The sequence below is a fragment of the Penicillium robsamsonii genome (assembly GCF_028829455.1).
Source record: "Penicillium robsamsonii strain IBT 29466 chromosome Unknown utg000001l_segment0_segment0, whole genome shotgun sequence".
NCBI classification, from domain to species: domain Eukaryota; kingdom Fungi; phylum Ascomycota; class Eurotiomycetes; order Eurotiales; family Aspergillaceae; genus Penicillium; species Penicillium robsamsonii.
Window position 1 is genome coordinate 5,035,572 of NW_026643219.1, and position 14,947 is coordinate 5,050,518.

General features: G+C 49.6%; 6 protein-coding genes across 6 annotated transcripts; 3 read left to right on the forward strand and 3 right to left on the reverse strand.

The window, feature by feature from the left end:
• Positions 1 to 1,306: 1,306 nt before the first annotated feature.
• N7447_001979 (MIP/aquaporin family protein) lies at positions 1,307 to 2,477 on the reverse strand (the record flags this gene model as incomplete). Its single annotated transcript, XM_057226255.1, has 3 exons — positions 1,307 to 1,471; positions 1,543 to 2,089; positions 2,155 to 2,477. The coding sequence occupies 3 exons, from the start codon at positions 2,475 to 2,477 to the stop codon at positions 1,307 to 1,309; spliced, it is 1,035 nt and encodes a 344-aa protein (XP_057090271.1).
• A 1,585-nt stretch (positions 2,478 to 4,062) lies between these two features.
• Positions 4,063 to 6,080, forward strand: N7447_001980 (glycerol kinase; the record flags this gene model as incomplete). Its single annotated transcript, XM_057226256.1, has 4 exons — positions 4,063 to 4,193; positions 4,253 to 5,238; positions 5,289 to 5,455; positions 5,520 to 6,080. 4 exons carry the CDS (start codon positions 4,063 to 4,065, stop codon positions 6,078 to 6,080), a joined length of 1,845 nt encoding a protein of 614 aa, XP_057090272.1.
• A 731-nt stretch (positions 6,081 to 6,811) lies between these two features.
• On the reverse strand, positions 6,812 to 8,526 carry N7447_001981 (cytochrome P450; the record flags this gene model as incomplete). The annotated part of the gene is made up of 2 exons (XM_057226257.1): positions 6,812 to 7,712; positions 7,802 to 8,526. The coding sequence occupies 2 exons, from the start codon at positions 8,524 to 8,526 to the stop codon at positions 6,812 to 6,814; spliced, it is 1,626 nt and encodes a 541-aa protein (XP_057090273.1).
• A 1,243-nt stretch (positions 8,527 to 9,769) lies between these two features.
• N7447_001982 (mRNA-binding protein NAB2) lies at positions 9,770 to 11,276 on the forward strand (the record flags this gene model as incomplete). The annotated part of the gene is made up of 2 exons (XM_057226258.1): positions 9,770 to 10,185; positions 10,250 to 11,276. 2 exons carry the CDS (start codon positions 9,770 to 9,772, stop codon positions 11,274 to 11,276), a joined length of 1,443 nt encoding a protein of 480 aa, XP_057090274.1.
• Positions 11,277 to 11,720: 444 nt separating this feature from the next.
• Positions 11,721 to 13,696, forward strand: hem14 (oxygen-dependent protoporphyrinogen oxidase; the record flags this gene model as incomplete). The annotated part of the gene is made up of 3 exons (XM_057226259.1): positions 11,721 to 12,026; positions 12,092 to 12,802; positions 12,878 to 13,696. The coding sequence occupies 3 exons, from the start codon at positions 11,721 to 11,723 to the stop codon at positions 13,694 to 13,696; spliced, it is 1,836 nt and encodes a 611-aa protein (XP_057090275.1).
• A 588-nt stretch (positions 13,697 to 14,284) lies between these two features.
• N7447_001984 (putative RNA binding protein Pym) lies at positions 14,285 to 14,935 on the reverse strand (the record flags this gene model as incomplete). The annotated part of the gene is made up of 1 exon (XM_057226260.1): positions 14,285 to 14,935. One exon carries the CDS (start codon positions 14,933 to 14,935, stop codon positions 14,285 to 14,287), a length of 651 nt encoding a protein of 216 aa, XP_057090276.1.
• Between the last annotated feature and the right edge of the window lie 12 nt (positions 14,936 to 14,947).

Consider the following 14,947-nt stretch of genomic DNA (forward strand, 5'->3'; position numbering starts at 1 on the left):
CCATCATATCTAATGGGATTCGGGTTCGTTCTCGAATTCGCACAACCGTTCACATAAGCTGACCGACCAGTTGATACACCTGCAGTGGACGACAGCCTTGCGCTAGTGAATTCCTTTTAATTCAACATACTATTGGAAAGCTAGGATTAGGCCCCTTTATATCGCACATTACTTTTCAATCCTATGATTTCGTTAAGCAATCCTTCATGAGACCGTGTTGAATTGTGACATACTGGAGCTGCTTCTTGACCGTGGATTTAATCTCAATCGAAGAAATTCCAAGAGATGTACTGCTTTGCACCGCGCCATTCACTGCGAAATAGTTCCCCGGATATACCTACAAGGATCATTCGCGATGTGTAACTTTGGCACGAATGTATCGGTACCGATTCCTATTATCTGGCTAACTATGACCCCTAGGGTTGTGAATGAACCAACTAGTAAGCCTTAATATATACTAGAACCGTTTACCCTCTAGGGTTGTAATTTTGTGGTCCCTTCGATTAACTTCGCTATTTCACCTAACACTTGTCAATGAACCTATAAATGTACCTAGGGGCTCTTATTTGCCCCTAAACTTGTGCATAACGTAGTTACCCTCATGTCGATCATTATTTTGCACTGCCTTCCATCAAGCCCAAGGTGCTTAGCCTTAGCTAATATTCCTTATATTCCCGAGGTCCAAGCTTCTTCTGGAAGAAGCAAGGTCGAACTGCTTAGGGTAAAAACTTCAACATCCCATAGGTCTCCCGTTACTATTAAGCTACAATATATGGAAATAAAAATTGCTCATCTTTTGTTTTAAAATAGGTCTTCCCTAAAGCTCAATATGGCCACAGCAAACATCACCATGTCATGTGCCAATTGAAAAGCACAGCAGCTGCAGTGCTCTCTTCTGGAATCATGCAGCCCAGATAGAGAGACATGATACATGCATTGGATACATTTCTGTTGAGTAAAAGAATAAACATAGAACAATTGTTGACGTGTAGACCCCATGACTGATAGGCACAGCCGATGTATACATACCGACCAAAGCATATCGCTCAAATAGGCCAAACAACATCAAAGGTTATTAAACATATTGAAAATTCAAAAGTAGGTTGTGTAATGCTAAAAGAATGCCGCAGGAACTAGCTAAAAGTGCAAAATACAAATCATAACAATCGCAGTCAAGTTCCACCCCTTTTTACACACAAGATTGTCATAAAACAGATCATGAATAAGATAAATTAAAACAAGTCCAGTGCAGTGCTCGCCACTCCACGCCTACATTTCAGATGTAATGCGTAAGAATAGGGTTGCCTCAGACTGGACTCTGCGGTGCGACTCGCTTTTTGTGAAGAGGTCCAAACAGCCTCTTGATTCCCATCCAGGGTGTGTTGATTGGACTATCCACCCCAGTATACAGGAATAGATCATAGATCCATCCTCCGAAGGTGCAACCTAATATCGGTGCAACCATAGGAATCTGAAACAGAAACATTGGTAAGCTGGGAAAGTGCAGAAGATTTGATCCATGTCATGTCCGGATAAACGTACCCAGAAGTAATAGTCCCCTGCAGCCCATACCTCATGCCCATATCCAATCATGTAGGATGTTAGCCGAGGCCCAAAGTCCCGTGCCAGGTTGATAGCATATCCAGTCTCCCATCCAAAGCACGCGCCAATGCCAAAGATAACGAAGAACAGTGCCAGAGGTGTCAGCTGCCCGGCGCCTAGATTGCCGTTGTCTTTCAGAGCGAATATCATGAACATCAAAACCGCGCTGGCAAGGAACTCGGAGAAGAATTGCCCTGTCTTTGTCATAAACTCTGCTGGGTATGTACAGAAGATGCCGGCTGTTGCTGTCGTCGAGTAGCCGGGGACTGTGCGGATATTTGGCCCACCCTCGTAGACATTGATGGCGGACTTATAATTGCCGTACACGATGGCAGAACCGCACATTGCGCCGAGGGTTTGGGCTAGTGCATACACGGGGAGTTTGCGCCAGGGGAACCCGCGGAGGACGCAGTTTGCAAACGTCACGGCGGGATTGATGTGGCCTCCTGATGCCCCGCTGGCGTATACTCCGAGCATGACGCCGAGTCTGTTGAATAGGGCTAGTGAGAAGAGAGTTTCAAGTGATGATAGAAAAAGAAGAACAAGTCTTACCCCCATCCCCAAGAGATAGATTGGTAGTCACCCTTCTCCCCATGACTGAGCAGCACCTGGGCAACGACCCCGTCCCCAAATAAAATCAGGATCATCGTTCCAAAAAACTCAGAGAACGCATCACGACAGTACTCTCTCACTTTGAACCAGAGCAGGGGCCGAGTATACGGGCTTTCGACTTCCGGGTTGATATGATGGATAGCCGTTTCGTTCTTATCAGCCAGACACAGTGAGCCACAGCCACTGTCATGACTAGCAGAGGAAAGAGTTTCACGGTGGACTTTTGACATTGGATCAAGCTCAAGCTCTTTCCAGGTAGCCATCGAAAGGAGATCCCAAGCTCTGGGAGCCAGGGTTGGGGTTTCGAGTTGATATAGTACGACCAACCGGGGGGAATGTCGCCAACCACACCAAAAATGTAGTAGTCCCTCCGGTATATCAACGGTGCAGAACCAGGGACGACCGTGTAACCAACCTTTTTGCGCTCAACTTGTGCTGTCCTTCGTACAAGACGGTGGCTCGATTGGCTGATGCAGGGACTTATCCTAGAAGAGAGTGTGTGTGTGTGTGTGTGTGTGTGTGTGTGTGTGTGTCTTGTCCTCCTGGTCCCAAGCTCCAGAGCTCCAGAGGGGCGTGCAATCTTACAGGGAAGATATCAGCTGAAGTCAAATCCGGACAGACTCGGAATCATCAAGTGCACATATTCTTTTTATTGAACTGGCTGGGCCGGTCATTGTCCTTTTTGTCACTGTATTCATTTGTTTCTTTTCCCCACAGAGCAAAACTTTTTGTGACAGCGCATTTCCGATAGTTGATTTCAGGGGTCGTTTGTAGGAAGAACCGTTTGGCCTGGGCCGCCGGAAGTCACTGTCCGATCCCGGTTGGGTTGTTTCCTCTTCTTTGGGTAATTCTTGGACACCGCAATGTTGTGTATAGTTCCCGCTTACCGGTATTTGCTATGACTGTTCTGACGATAGGAGAAGCTTCTATGCCTTCCGTTACTCATCGTCAAGTCCTCGGGTTGCCAGACCTCACGCAGGCCCAATTGCAATCCGGAAAGTCCAAGCTGTGTTACCTTGGCAGAGGCGGCAGACTTCAAAGGGAGGCGAGAGTAGTCGAAAGAGATTGGTCCCCATGATGCTAAAGGTAGTATGTTGTCGCTCTTCGGTTGTCGTCGGTAGTGGCACAATTGACCACTGACTGTGTGACCATATGCTTGGAGGTAGCATCACCGAGACCGGGGTTGTCCGGATTTAACTCTGTGTGTGTAGTAAAAATGATGCCTTGTCCTCCAGTGGTTCAAGGTAAAAAAAAAAAGCCATAGGTTTGCAGAAAAAATGGCAATTTCGACGAGTCTGGTTGCAATTTGGGCTATTGGTAGATGTCTGGTTGCCCTGCTGCTGCTATATGACAATGGAATAAGACCGAGTCAATGCGCGATTCCCCACCAAATTGGATCGGACACTTCGCCAAATGAACCGAGTCGTCAGTCATCTGCTGATCTCTCTCCACAGTATGCAGGTCATGCTGACAAGGGTTAGGGGAAAGTCGGGATGAGAGAATCCTTTTCCCGAGGATATCTTTTCCTTTATAGTGCAAAGTGCATTGACACTTGGCTAACCCCAAACTAATTCCACTGTCCAATTCCAAGACTTCCAAGAACAAGTCTATACGAAGAGAGCCAATAAATGTCGCACAGCCCGTTCTCACTTCTTACGCCTGACCAGGGATAATCCCACCAATCCCTTCTCTCGTCTCCCCCTCATTCCTTCGCCATCCCCGCTGTGTGACCGCGAAGCTCTTATATATGGCTTTATTGATGTCCTTGTTTCCTGTTGTATCTCGAGTTTTTCCGCGAATTGTTTCCACAAATAGACGATTTCGTAGATTCCTCTATAACACATAACCATGCCTGAGGGCACCTTTGTGGGCTCAATCGACCAGGGCACGACAAGCACCAGATTCTTGATATTCAACCGCGAGGGCGAGCCAGTAGCATCGCATCAAGTCGAGTTCAGCCAAATCTACCCAAACCCGGGGTAAGTCCAAAATAGTCAGACTAAAAGCCCACCTTGTATCTGAAACTTACCTTTTCTAGCTGGCATGAACATGACCCCCTCGAGATCGTAACCTCAGTAGAAACCTGCATCGAAGAAGCCGTCCAGAAGTTCGAGGCGCAAGGCCACACCCGAGGCAGCATCAAGAGCATCGGAATAACCAACCAGCGCGAAACAACCATAGTCTGGGACCACGAAACTGGAGAACCCCTGTACAATGCCATTGTATGGACCGACACACGGTCTCAGGCAATTGTTGCGGAACTGAAACGGAAACCAGGGGCAGCGCAACTCCAGACACGTTGCGGTCTGCCGTTGTCAACCTACTCATCGGCTACAAAGTTGCTCTGGATGTTGGCACATGTCCCAAGAGTGAAGGATGCATTTGACCGTGGCACATTGGCGTTTGGTACCGTTGATGCTTGGCTAGTATACCGTTTGAACGGTGGCGTGGCTGCCAACGTCTTTGTCTCGGATTCGACAAACGCTTCGCGGACCATGTTTGTGAACTTGAAGACGTTGCGGTATGACGAGACGCTTCTGGACTTTTTTGGGATCAGGGGGAAGGTTCATCTGCCTAGGATTGTGCCCTCGTCTGATGCGACAGCATATGGGGTCGTTGCTTCTGGGGCTTTGGCGCAGGTTCCGATTATGGGCTGTCTGGGAGACCAGTCTGCGGCCTTGGTTGGGCAGAAGGGGTTCTCGCCGGGAATGGCCAAGAACACTTATGGCACTGGGTGCTTCCTCTTGTACAACGTTGGCGACAAGCCGGTGTTCTCGACACATGGATTGCTGACTACGGTGGCTTACCACTTTGGTGGGAAGCCTATCTATGCCCTTGAGGGGAGCATTGCTGTTGCTGGATCCGGCATCAAATTCTTGCAGAATAACTTGAATTTCTTCCAGGAGTCTAAAGATGTCAATGACCTTGCCTACTCGGTGGATGACAATGGCGGATGTGTGTTTGTCACTGCCTTCAGTGGACTGTTTGCACCTTATTGGATTGATGACGCGAAAGGCACAATCTGTGAGTCTCTCATTGCCTGGCTATTCTATTTTATCTGACAGTGTATGCAGTTGGGATCACCCAGTACACCCAAAAGGGTCATATCGCACGCGCTACCCTGGAGGCAACATGCTTCCAGACTAAGGCCATTCTCGACGCCATGGAGAAAGACAGCGGTCATACACTCTCCGAACTGGCTGTAGATGGGGGTATGAGTAACTCAGACTTGGCAATGCAGGTAATAATTCATACATTTTTATACATCGACAAGTGCACAAGAATTAAACTAATTTCAAAAATAGACTCAAGCAGATCTGATATCCATCCCTGTCTACCGCCCCGAGATGCGAGAGACTACAGCTCTCGGTGCAGCAATTGCAGCCGGTCTTGCTGTTGGACTTTGGCGCAACTTTGCCGAGCTACGCGATATCAATCGCTCTGGTGGTGCCGTCTTCGAGCCCCAGGTCTCGCGAAAGGAGAGCGCTGCTAAATTCAGACAATGGGAAAAGGCTGTGCAGATGAGCAGAGGCTGGGTGGGATCTAAGAGTATCGAGCAAGAAGAGGCTGTTGCTCCGACCAACCAGACACATGCACCGGCGAAGAGTCATAATCTCCCTACACACAAGGCAACATCAATTTCGACTGATTCTTTGTTCTCCGATGTGGTTAAGAGCTTTACATACACCACAGCTGTCAAGGGAAGGGCTCGTGTCTTGGTCAAGGAGATCGAAGTCCCACCTCCATCTGTACAGACAACACTGGGAAGTGCTTTGGGTGATTTGGATGATGCCGACGAAGAGGATTTGTGCTTGGAGTTGCGAAAGGTCGAGATTTTGCAAAGACTTAGGAAACTACGGAAGTAGTCAAATAGTTACTGATTGTATTCTTATTGGATTTAGTGTTGGTTGTGCTGTCCCGATATGGCCACGGACATATCAGATGACGCAACGTATCCAAAAATTCTTCAAATAACTTAGAAAAAGGAGGCTCTACCAAAAGGAGCCCTTCAACCGTAACGTATCACGCGGGGTACGTATCACGGACACTCTGCTGCAGGGGTCTGCAGGTCGGGTCAACGCCGCCACTCTTGGCACAGTTCTGTCTCGAAGTCCGACATATCGGGGTACTCGTGAGAAGCGCTTTTTCTTTCCCTATTTCTCTTTCACTGTCATTGGACGCCTTTTCGGTGGCTTGGAAGGATTGGGATGGTGACCCGACGCGAGAGGAGCTATCTTTTAACCCCCTTCCCCTCTAATAGAAAACGTTTCTCATGCGGCTGACTCTATAGCACCAAGAGGTTAGAGGAATCCAATTTATAAACCGATTCTCGATTCATAACATCCCAAAACAATGGATCTAACGCACAAAATACACGTTTCAAGCCCAAAATTGACAAACCTCAAGCATGGTGGAAACCTCATACGCCACCCTTGCATGTCTTTTTTCTGGAGAATGTCTTCCTTTGGGATCTTTGTATTGACTACTAAAAAATCAAGAACAAGATAAATTTCACCCGATCCAAAACTAAAAACAGGGCATAAATTCGTGTCTCAAATATAACATACTATAGTCCGAAGAATCAATCACACACAGCTTAAGCAGCACTCAACTGAGCCGCACTCCGCGCAGCCTCTTCACCCTCCTTGAGGAAAACGCAATTCAACTCAGAGCCAGGACTGAGCGTAACTTCAAACTGAAGCACCGGATCTTCAACTTTATCTTTACCACCAAGCGGCAGCGCAATAATGCGCTCATAAGCCTGCAAAATCCGAATGACAGTGTACCCCATCTCAATAGTAGCAAATTGCTGCCCAATACAAATCCGTGGTCCACCATTGAACGGGATAAAATGCCACGGCTTAGGCTGCCAGCCGGAAATCCACCGCTCAGGAATGAACTTCCCAGGATCCAAGTAGTTCTCCGATTCTGGTCCGTCATACAGATCAGGATCCCGCTGCATCAACATCGTCGAGTAGATAACCCGCGAGTTTGCGCGTACGCCCACAGGTGCTTGGCCATCTGGCCCACCACCCCGTGGGAGCGTCGTATCGCGTAGAGAGTAACGCACGTTGAATGGCACGACCGGGTATAAACGCATCGTCTCGTGCAGTACTGCGTTGAGGTACTTCATTTCCTTGAGATCGGTGTAGCTGGGTTTCTGGGCGTTGGCGCCGACGCCGAGTCTATCGCGGATCTCGTCGCGCAGCTTGGCGACGACATCTGGGTTGCGCGATAGCTCGAAGAGGCAGAAGGATAGTGTGGCGGCTGTTGTGTCGCGACCTGCGAGGAGAACCGCGACGAGTTGGTCCCGGAGGACGCGGGGATCGCGGGTGAAGCTGGCTAGGGCGTCGAGGAAGGTCTCGCTCTTTGACACCTTCTCGTTAGGTTCACTGGCTGAGCGGGCGAGGACGGCTTGGATGTATGGCTGGATGAACTCGTCCATTATCTTGAGGTTCTTGCGGAATTCAGTGCGTGACATGGCGTAGCTAAAGACTCTGTTTTAGGGTTGAAGTTAGATTGGGTTCTATGAGGCTCCAATGACAGGCTGTGCTTGCGTCGCACAGGATCGAGTATCATCACTCACCCGGAACGGAAAAACGCCGCTTGGCGCTGTTGCACATATCTGAATGCTTCGGCGAACCGTGTAGCCGGGTTATCTAGACTGTCGGTGCCCTTGCCGAGTAGGTAATCTGTTGCTGCGTCGAGAGTATACCGGAAAAAGAGTGACCCAATGTCCACTACTTTGCTGCTGCTGGGTGAATCGCTGCCGCCAAGAAGCGGGATGAGTTTCTGAACATGCTTCTCAAATATTTCTGTGTCGACGATGCGGTCACGCACGAACATGGGACGGATGAGCTGGCGGGAACGAGTCCATAGTTCTCCGTCCGTGGCAAAGATGCTGTCGCCTAGGAATTCCTTCCACTCCTGGTGGAAGGATTCACCCTTTCCGTAGTCAGCGAACTGGCCGGTGAGGAGCGCCTTGATATTCTCTGGGTCCTTGGTGAGGACCATGCGGGTGGAAATGCCAGCATCGAGTTCGGCCGTTTTCAAATTTGTTAGGCCGCCTGCTTGCCCGATTTGTGTATCCCAGAATTCTAAGTCGCGGTTCACTCGATTGGCTTTGTAGCTTTGGAATATGAAATCGAGAGCGTATGGCAGACAGAATTTGATTTTGGGAGCTCTAACGCCGAGCCGGGCGATTTGTGCTGAAGCTTGGAACTTGCGGAAGACGCAGAATGCAACGAATAGTCCTAGAATCCACACCGAGACCCGACTGAGTGTCGTCCCTACAAAAAGATCTTCAATCATGGTGCCCTTAGACTGGACCAAATTGGGTTTAGTCTGTCCTTCGGCTTCGAGGGGGCACGTTCAGATGAGAAAAAAAAGTGATATGTTTTGATATATGGCAGGGAAGACTAGCTTATGAAGACGAACCTGTCAAACAATGCGGGCCATCCTAGTAGTCATAGCGTGCATTAATCCGTCGCCACAAGCACCCCAGATGATATCCAATGACGTGTGTTCCCTATTATCCCAAACAGCTGGACGGATAGGAGACCTAAAGGAGCGGTGCTTGCGAACCCCGCATTATGTGACTTCATGGCTCGCTTATCCATCGTATTGCGTTGAGATGTGTCTAGAGCCGGGCTAGGCATAGATCCCTAGGTCCAATTGTGATTCTTCACGCTGTACAAAGTATATATATTTGTGGGGATACCCGACGATCTGGGGATGCATGGCAAAGGCGCCTCGGTACGGAGCTGACAGTGGCGGATGGCATATGATTTCGAGAGGGGAAACAATTATGAACGGCCTGCAGCCACATAAATGTATCTGCCCTGCATATTATTGTGCACATGCTTGTGTTCTTGAGAGCCCGATATTTCAGGCCTAATATATGCCTCAGGCAACTATACCTGGAAGCCTTGAGACAATTACTCCCTCTCGAACGTCACTTGACCAATGAGTTCTTTGTCTGGATACTTCTATTTGTATATAGAAGCCTCATTCAGCCCATTCATAAAAACATAGCTCAATAGATTCGTAGCGGAACAATAGCCATTGTGAATATACCTGAACTTTAGCAGTCGCAAATTCCACTCTTTATTCCCAACAGCTCATCCTTTCTACCCCTTCCATCTGATCATCAAGAAATAATTTCGTAGAAGCAAAGGCTCTTCTTGATTGATATTACCAGAAACAACCTCGACAGCACGTGTGGTTGTTTGCACTGTATGTACTGCCCCACCTCACCGCCGAACAGCACAACCACGTGATCAAACGTTCGTTTTGGTCATCGGGTCATTAGCTCACTTCAATCTGCTTGCTAAAAGTCTTGCTTTCTCTACCAGAACCTGTTACTGGTCTATCAAACTCACTTCTAACCCCAACTCCTCCTACATACCGTTTTCATCGCATCTTCATTGACAGTTGCGCCGATAAGATCCGAAACGCCTTTATCGGGTGGCGCAAGTTCTTTTATCAGCACTGCTCTCTTTGTGAATTTCTCACCAACCCGTCACTTTTTCCTGACTTCACAATCGCCTTCGCCATGCTTCCTCAAATCACTTTGGGAACGCCTCTTGCGCAAGCAGTCGCAACTGTCATCCAGCCAAAATTGGTGGAGATGGGTTGGAGTGATAGCCTTGAGTCACCACTGATCGAATACATTGTTCTCATGCTGGTCAACGGCAAGACCGAAGAGCAAATCGCCACCGAGCTCTCAAACGATTTCCTCGGTCTCCAGGAAGGTGATACTGCGGCCCTCGAGTTTTCACAATGGCTTTTCGCCCAAGTCGAGATGCTCAATCAACAAATCAATGGGGTTGCTGCAGCCCCGACCGATGCTACTATGGGGCAGCTGAACCCTTCAGCAATGGAATTCGACAATTCTAAAGCGATGACCCAGCCATTCGGAGAGGCTAACGGTCAGGATGCCGAGATGGGCGAGGCAGGAAACGAGTCAATGTAGGTTTTTTTTACCATGCCTTTCTACTAATGTCTACAACATGCTGACGTTACCCCTCGATAGCCCCACTGGACCGAAAGCGATGCGTAATGGCAGAGGCGGCAAGGGAAGAATGTTGAACCAAATCAATCGAAACCTGGATCGTGGTTCGGATGCAGCTCTGCACCGTGTGCGCGGACAAGGAAATGGGCGCATCGGTCACAATGGCCGGGGCCAAATGAGAGGCATCGGACAGCAAAATGGTCGTGGTGGCCGTGCCATGGGAATGCCAGGGAGCCCCATGATGCAAATGACCCCCGAGAACCAGATGCAGCTTATGTCGATGTTGGAAGAACAGGCCCGGATGATGTCTCAATTCATGCCTGGCTTCATGCCACCTGCTGTTAACCCCGCTTTCCAAGCTGGTTCCCAGAATGGCCCTCAGGGTCGTTCGCTCTTCAATCGCGTCGAGCGAGGTGGCCGTGGAGGAAAGCGCGGCGGCGGCGGTTACAACAAACCTAGAGTCGCAGAAGGAGCAGATGTGGATATGGACGGCATAGCTGGTGGTGAACAGGATGAAAGCAACCCCGACAGTGTTTGTCGCTTCAACCAACGATGCTCGCGCCAGGATTGCCCGTTCGCCCATCAATCACCTGCCGCCCCCGAAGGCACCTCAATCGATCCTTCTGATACTTGCTCATTCGGTGCAGCCTGCAAGAACAAGAAATGCACTGGACGCCACCCTTCACCCGCAGTGCGATCCGCCCACCAAGCAGAGGCCATGTGTCGGTTCTTCCCTCACTGCACCAATCCCACCTGTCACTTCAAGCACCCAAGTATGCCAGTCTGCCGCAATGGAGCCGACTGCAAGACCGAAGGATGCAAGTTTACACATGTCGAAACTGCTTGCAAGTTCAATCCCTGCCTGAACCCCAAGTGCACCTACAAGCACGCCGAGGGTCAACGTGGTGCTTACACTGACAAGGTGTGGACCCCACGCTCTGGAGACCATGTTAGCGAGCGCAAGTTTGTGACGGATGTGGATGGACCCCAGGAGTTAATCAAGCCGGATACCGAGGAAAATACTCAGAGCCATGAGGTGACCGCGTGACTCCGCCTGACATGACCAAATGAAGAAAAACCACTGTTCAAATCCAAAAACCCAGAAAAACAAATATCCCACAACAGTCTGTTTTCGAAGCGAAGAATACCATATGTACAATCCGATCTTGATCAATGAACGAGGAATGGCTGGAGGGAAGGGCGTTGATACTCTTTATGCATTTGCTTTTGTTTCAGATACTATTATCTGTCCTGTTCATAGATTCCCCCGTTGATCTTCACACAAGAATAATACGAACGCGAAGACAAATTCGCGAATGTCTCATGAACCATTGTGCAAACTAGGAATTGTATGGAGTAGGGGGACCTGAGCTCCAGTGCTCCACCTGCCCCCCCGCGTAGCTTAAGTAAGAACGGAAGCTTCCGAGAACCTTCACATTTAGCTTTAATTCTCCAACCAACGTCGAATCAAACCTTGCTTTAATCGGTAGAGATGCGGGTACCATATGTCTCTCGAGCACTACGACCAAGACAAAGGCAATTGAATATTCTCCTCAATGGTCAAAAACGCACATACACAGCCGCCGTGCTTGGCGGTGGCATCACCGGCCTCACAGCCGCCTGGCAACTCGCGCAAGACCCAACATGCAAAAGAATTGTCCTGTTCGAGAAAACGGACCGGCTCGGTGGCTGGATAGACTCTGAAACAATTCCTGTCGATGGTGGCAATATCGTGTTCGAGTATGGGCCGCGGACGTTAAGGAGCTCGCTGCCAGGGTCACTCCCTCTGCTTTACCTGGTGAGTATTGCTCTCGTGTACATACCCGGAATTTAGGTGACTTGATATGCTGACTTCTGTGAAAGGCTACAAATCTAGGCTTGTACAAAGACCTTATTGTTACCCCGAAGACGAGCCCCGCGGCCCAGAATCGCTACATCTACTACCCGGATCGTCTCGTTCGCTTGCCGGCGCCGAAGCCTGAACTTTCTTTTGGGGAGAACTTTGACAGATTCGTGAATACTATGAAGGAGCCGCTATTTAACAAATTCCCTTCGGGCATAGTAAAGGATATCTTCGCTCCATCCCGACACCCAACTGAATGGGCGCAGGATGAGTCTGTCGCGGACTTCATCGGACGTCGTTTTGGCCCCAATGTTGCAGATAACCTAGTCTCCGCTGTGTACCATGGAGTCTACGCTGGTGATATCGATCAGTTGAGTGCCCAGACGCTGTTGGGTAGCATCCGCAACCTTGAGGGAGGCATTGGGGGCATCGGTGGGTTTGTTTCTGGCGGAGTTACGGCGTCTCTTATCTCCAGGTCGATATCCAAAACAAAAACTCGGAACATGGATGATTTTATGGCCATAGATGCCATACCCGCAGGCCCTGAATTAGTGCACCGTCAACACGATTTAGAAGTCCTTGCAGGTGGAGCTAGTACTTTCACCTTTAAGAGGGGAGTTGGTCAGCTTATTGCAGCATTGATCGCTTCATTGGAAGCATCCGGAAAAATCAGCTTCCGAATGAACACGGAGATCAAAGCTTTGAGTCTAACTGATGATAATTGGGTTGCGGTATGTGAATTCCTCTGCACTGTCATGCTATATCCCTGAGCCCTGGACCCCAGGAGTGATGCTGACTGTTAATAGATGGATCATCGGTCACCAGGGCACGGTGAAACCAAGACGTTTGATTATAAATATGTCATTTCCACTATCCCTCCAGTTTCACTTGCAAACGTCCTGCGCGAAACCAGTGATGGAAAGGCCAGGCCTGTAGGGCTGACCCCAACTCTACTACGCAAACAGAACTACGCTGTGACGGCAATGGTCGTCAATCTCTATTACTCAGACCCCAACCTTCTGCCTGTGGAGGATGGCTTTGGATACCTTATACCGCGCTCCATACCCTACGAGCAGAACCCAGAATGTGGACTTGGCGTCATTTTCGCCTCGTCCTCTAGTGTAGGGAACGGAACGGATCCTGATTCATCTGAAGTCAAACAAGATTCCGCACCTGGAACAAAACTCACCGTTATGCTAGGTGGACATTACTGGGATGGTTTCGAAGAGTATCCAGACCACGACACCGCAGTGAAAATGGCCCGCGACATGCTCAAGAGACACATGAACATCACTGATACCCCAACTGTCGCACGGAGTCGTCTCCAGAAGGATGCCATTCCCCAGTACACAGTCGGCCATCTGGACCGCATGTATAAGCTCTCGAACACAGTTCGCAATGAGTACAAGAACCGGCTTATTCTCGCAGGAAACTGGTATAATGGCGTAGGTGTGGGCGACTGTGTCAAGCAGGGTATCCTATCTGCCACCTACGGCATTGGAAGAAATCGGCTCAATGGTGAGCCCAGTCCGTGGCGCCCGTGGACTTCCTTTGATTATGAACGCTGGAGACTACAGGGTGGCATTGTGATGCCTCCTGTTCGTCTGGTTGACTCTAAAATCTGATGCTGTATGACTGATTCGTGGGGTTTGCTTACTTGTACTTGGGAATGTACACGAGAGAAGGTCCAAGCTATGTATAATAAATGTATCTTTGTAATGATAGTCTTTTTTCTTGTTCAAAGTTGGAAATCGACGGCATTGGCCGGATATCAGATGTTCAATTTCTAATTTTAACTCAACTGCCAGCCAGCCCATGGTCGGCCCACAAAATGTTGACCATTTGTACAGTCGGCTGCCATATTCAGTTTTGATCTCATCAGGATCAAGGGCAAGAGCACCCAGTCCCCCGATTGAGGAAATGACGGGAAGATGTGACAGAATCCGGAGTTCCTCGCAGGCGAAGCGATGGGCGATTGGAAGGCTGGAACCGATTGGTTGCAATGTGCCCTGCCATATAGGTAATGTTTTTCACGCCCCACTTCCAATCACTTGCCACGACGATGTAGGATACTTTGATGGCTCCCAGCAGATGTCGCGGGGTGTTTGCAGGAAGTCCTAATGACAACGCTATGCATATTGGCATATGCTCGACACATGGATATGGGATTTAGACTTTCATCTGACTCCGCGTGTGAAGGTTCAAAAAGGCATTCAAGCATCCTCATTGCTGTCACCATTCTTCTTGTCGCCATTGGAATCAAAGCCCAACACATCCAGCTGCCGAACAAGCTCCTGAATTTTGATGACCTTCTCCAACTGCTCGGGTAACAGCGCCTCTCCCTGCTGCTTCTTATCGCGAAGATCCCGCGCCTGGCGGAGCTTCTTTTTCAGATTGCGGGCTTTCTTCTCCTTCTCAGCTTCAGGATCGACAAGTTCTTCGGTAGGCTTTTCTTGTTTCTTAGGTGCGGGTGCGGAGACACGCCAGTTGTTTGACTCTGCGCCTTTGCCCTCAGTAGTGGGACCGGCTTCGTCGGTTTCCTTCGCATTCCGCTTGGCCTCGCGGCGTTTAGCGTTCTTGTTGCTGGCGGCAGTAGCGGCAGTGGGTGTGGGGATCGCTGCGGTCTTAGCTTTGTTGTCTTCGCTGCTCAATATTTCCGCACCCGGCACCCCGCCTTTTGCGCGGGTCTTCCACGCTGCCGCTGCTCGGTTCCTGTAAAGTTCAACATCCTCGGGGGGCTTGTAGCCGGGGCGCACGCGAATTTCCTTGCGTTTAGAACCGTCGGCACGGACTGAGGAGGGGATGTATCGTTCGCCGGTTTGGGCATCGGTGGTGATGCCGGACCTAGCGACGTTGGAGGCCATGGTGGGTGGTGT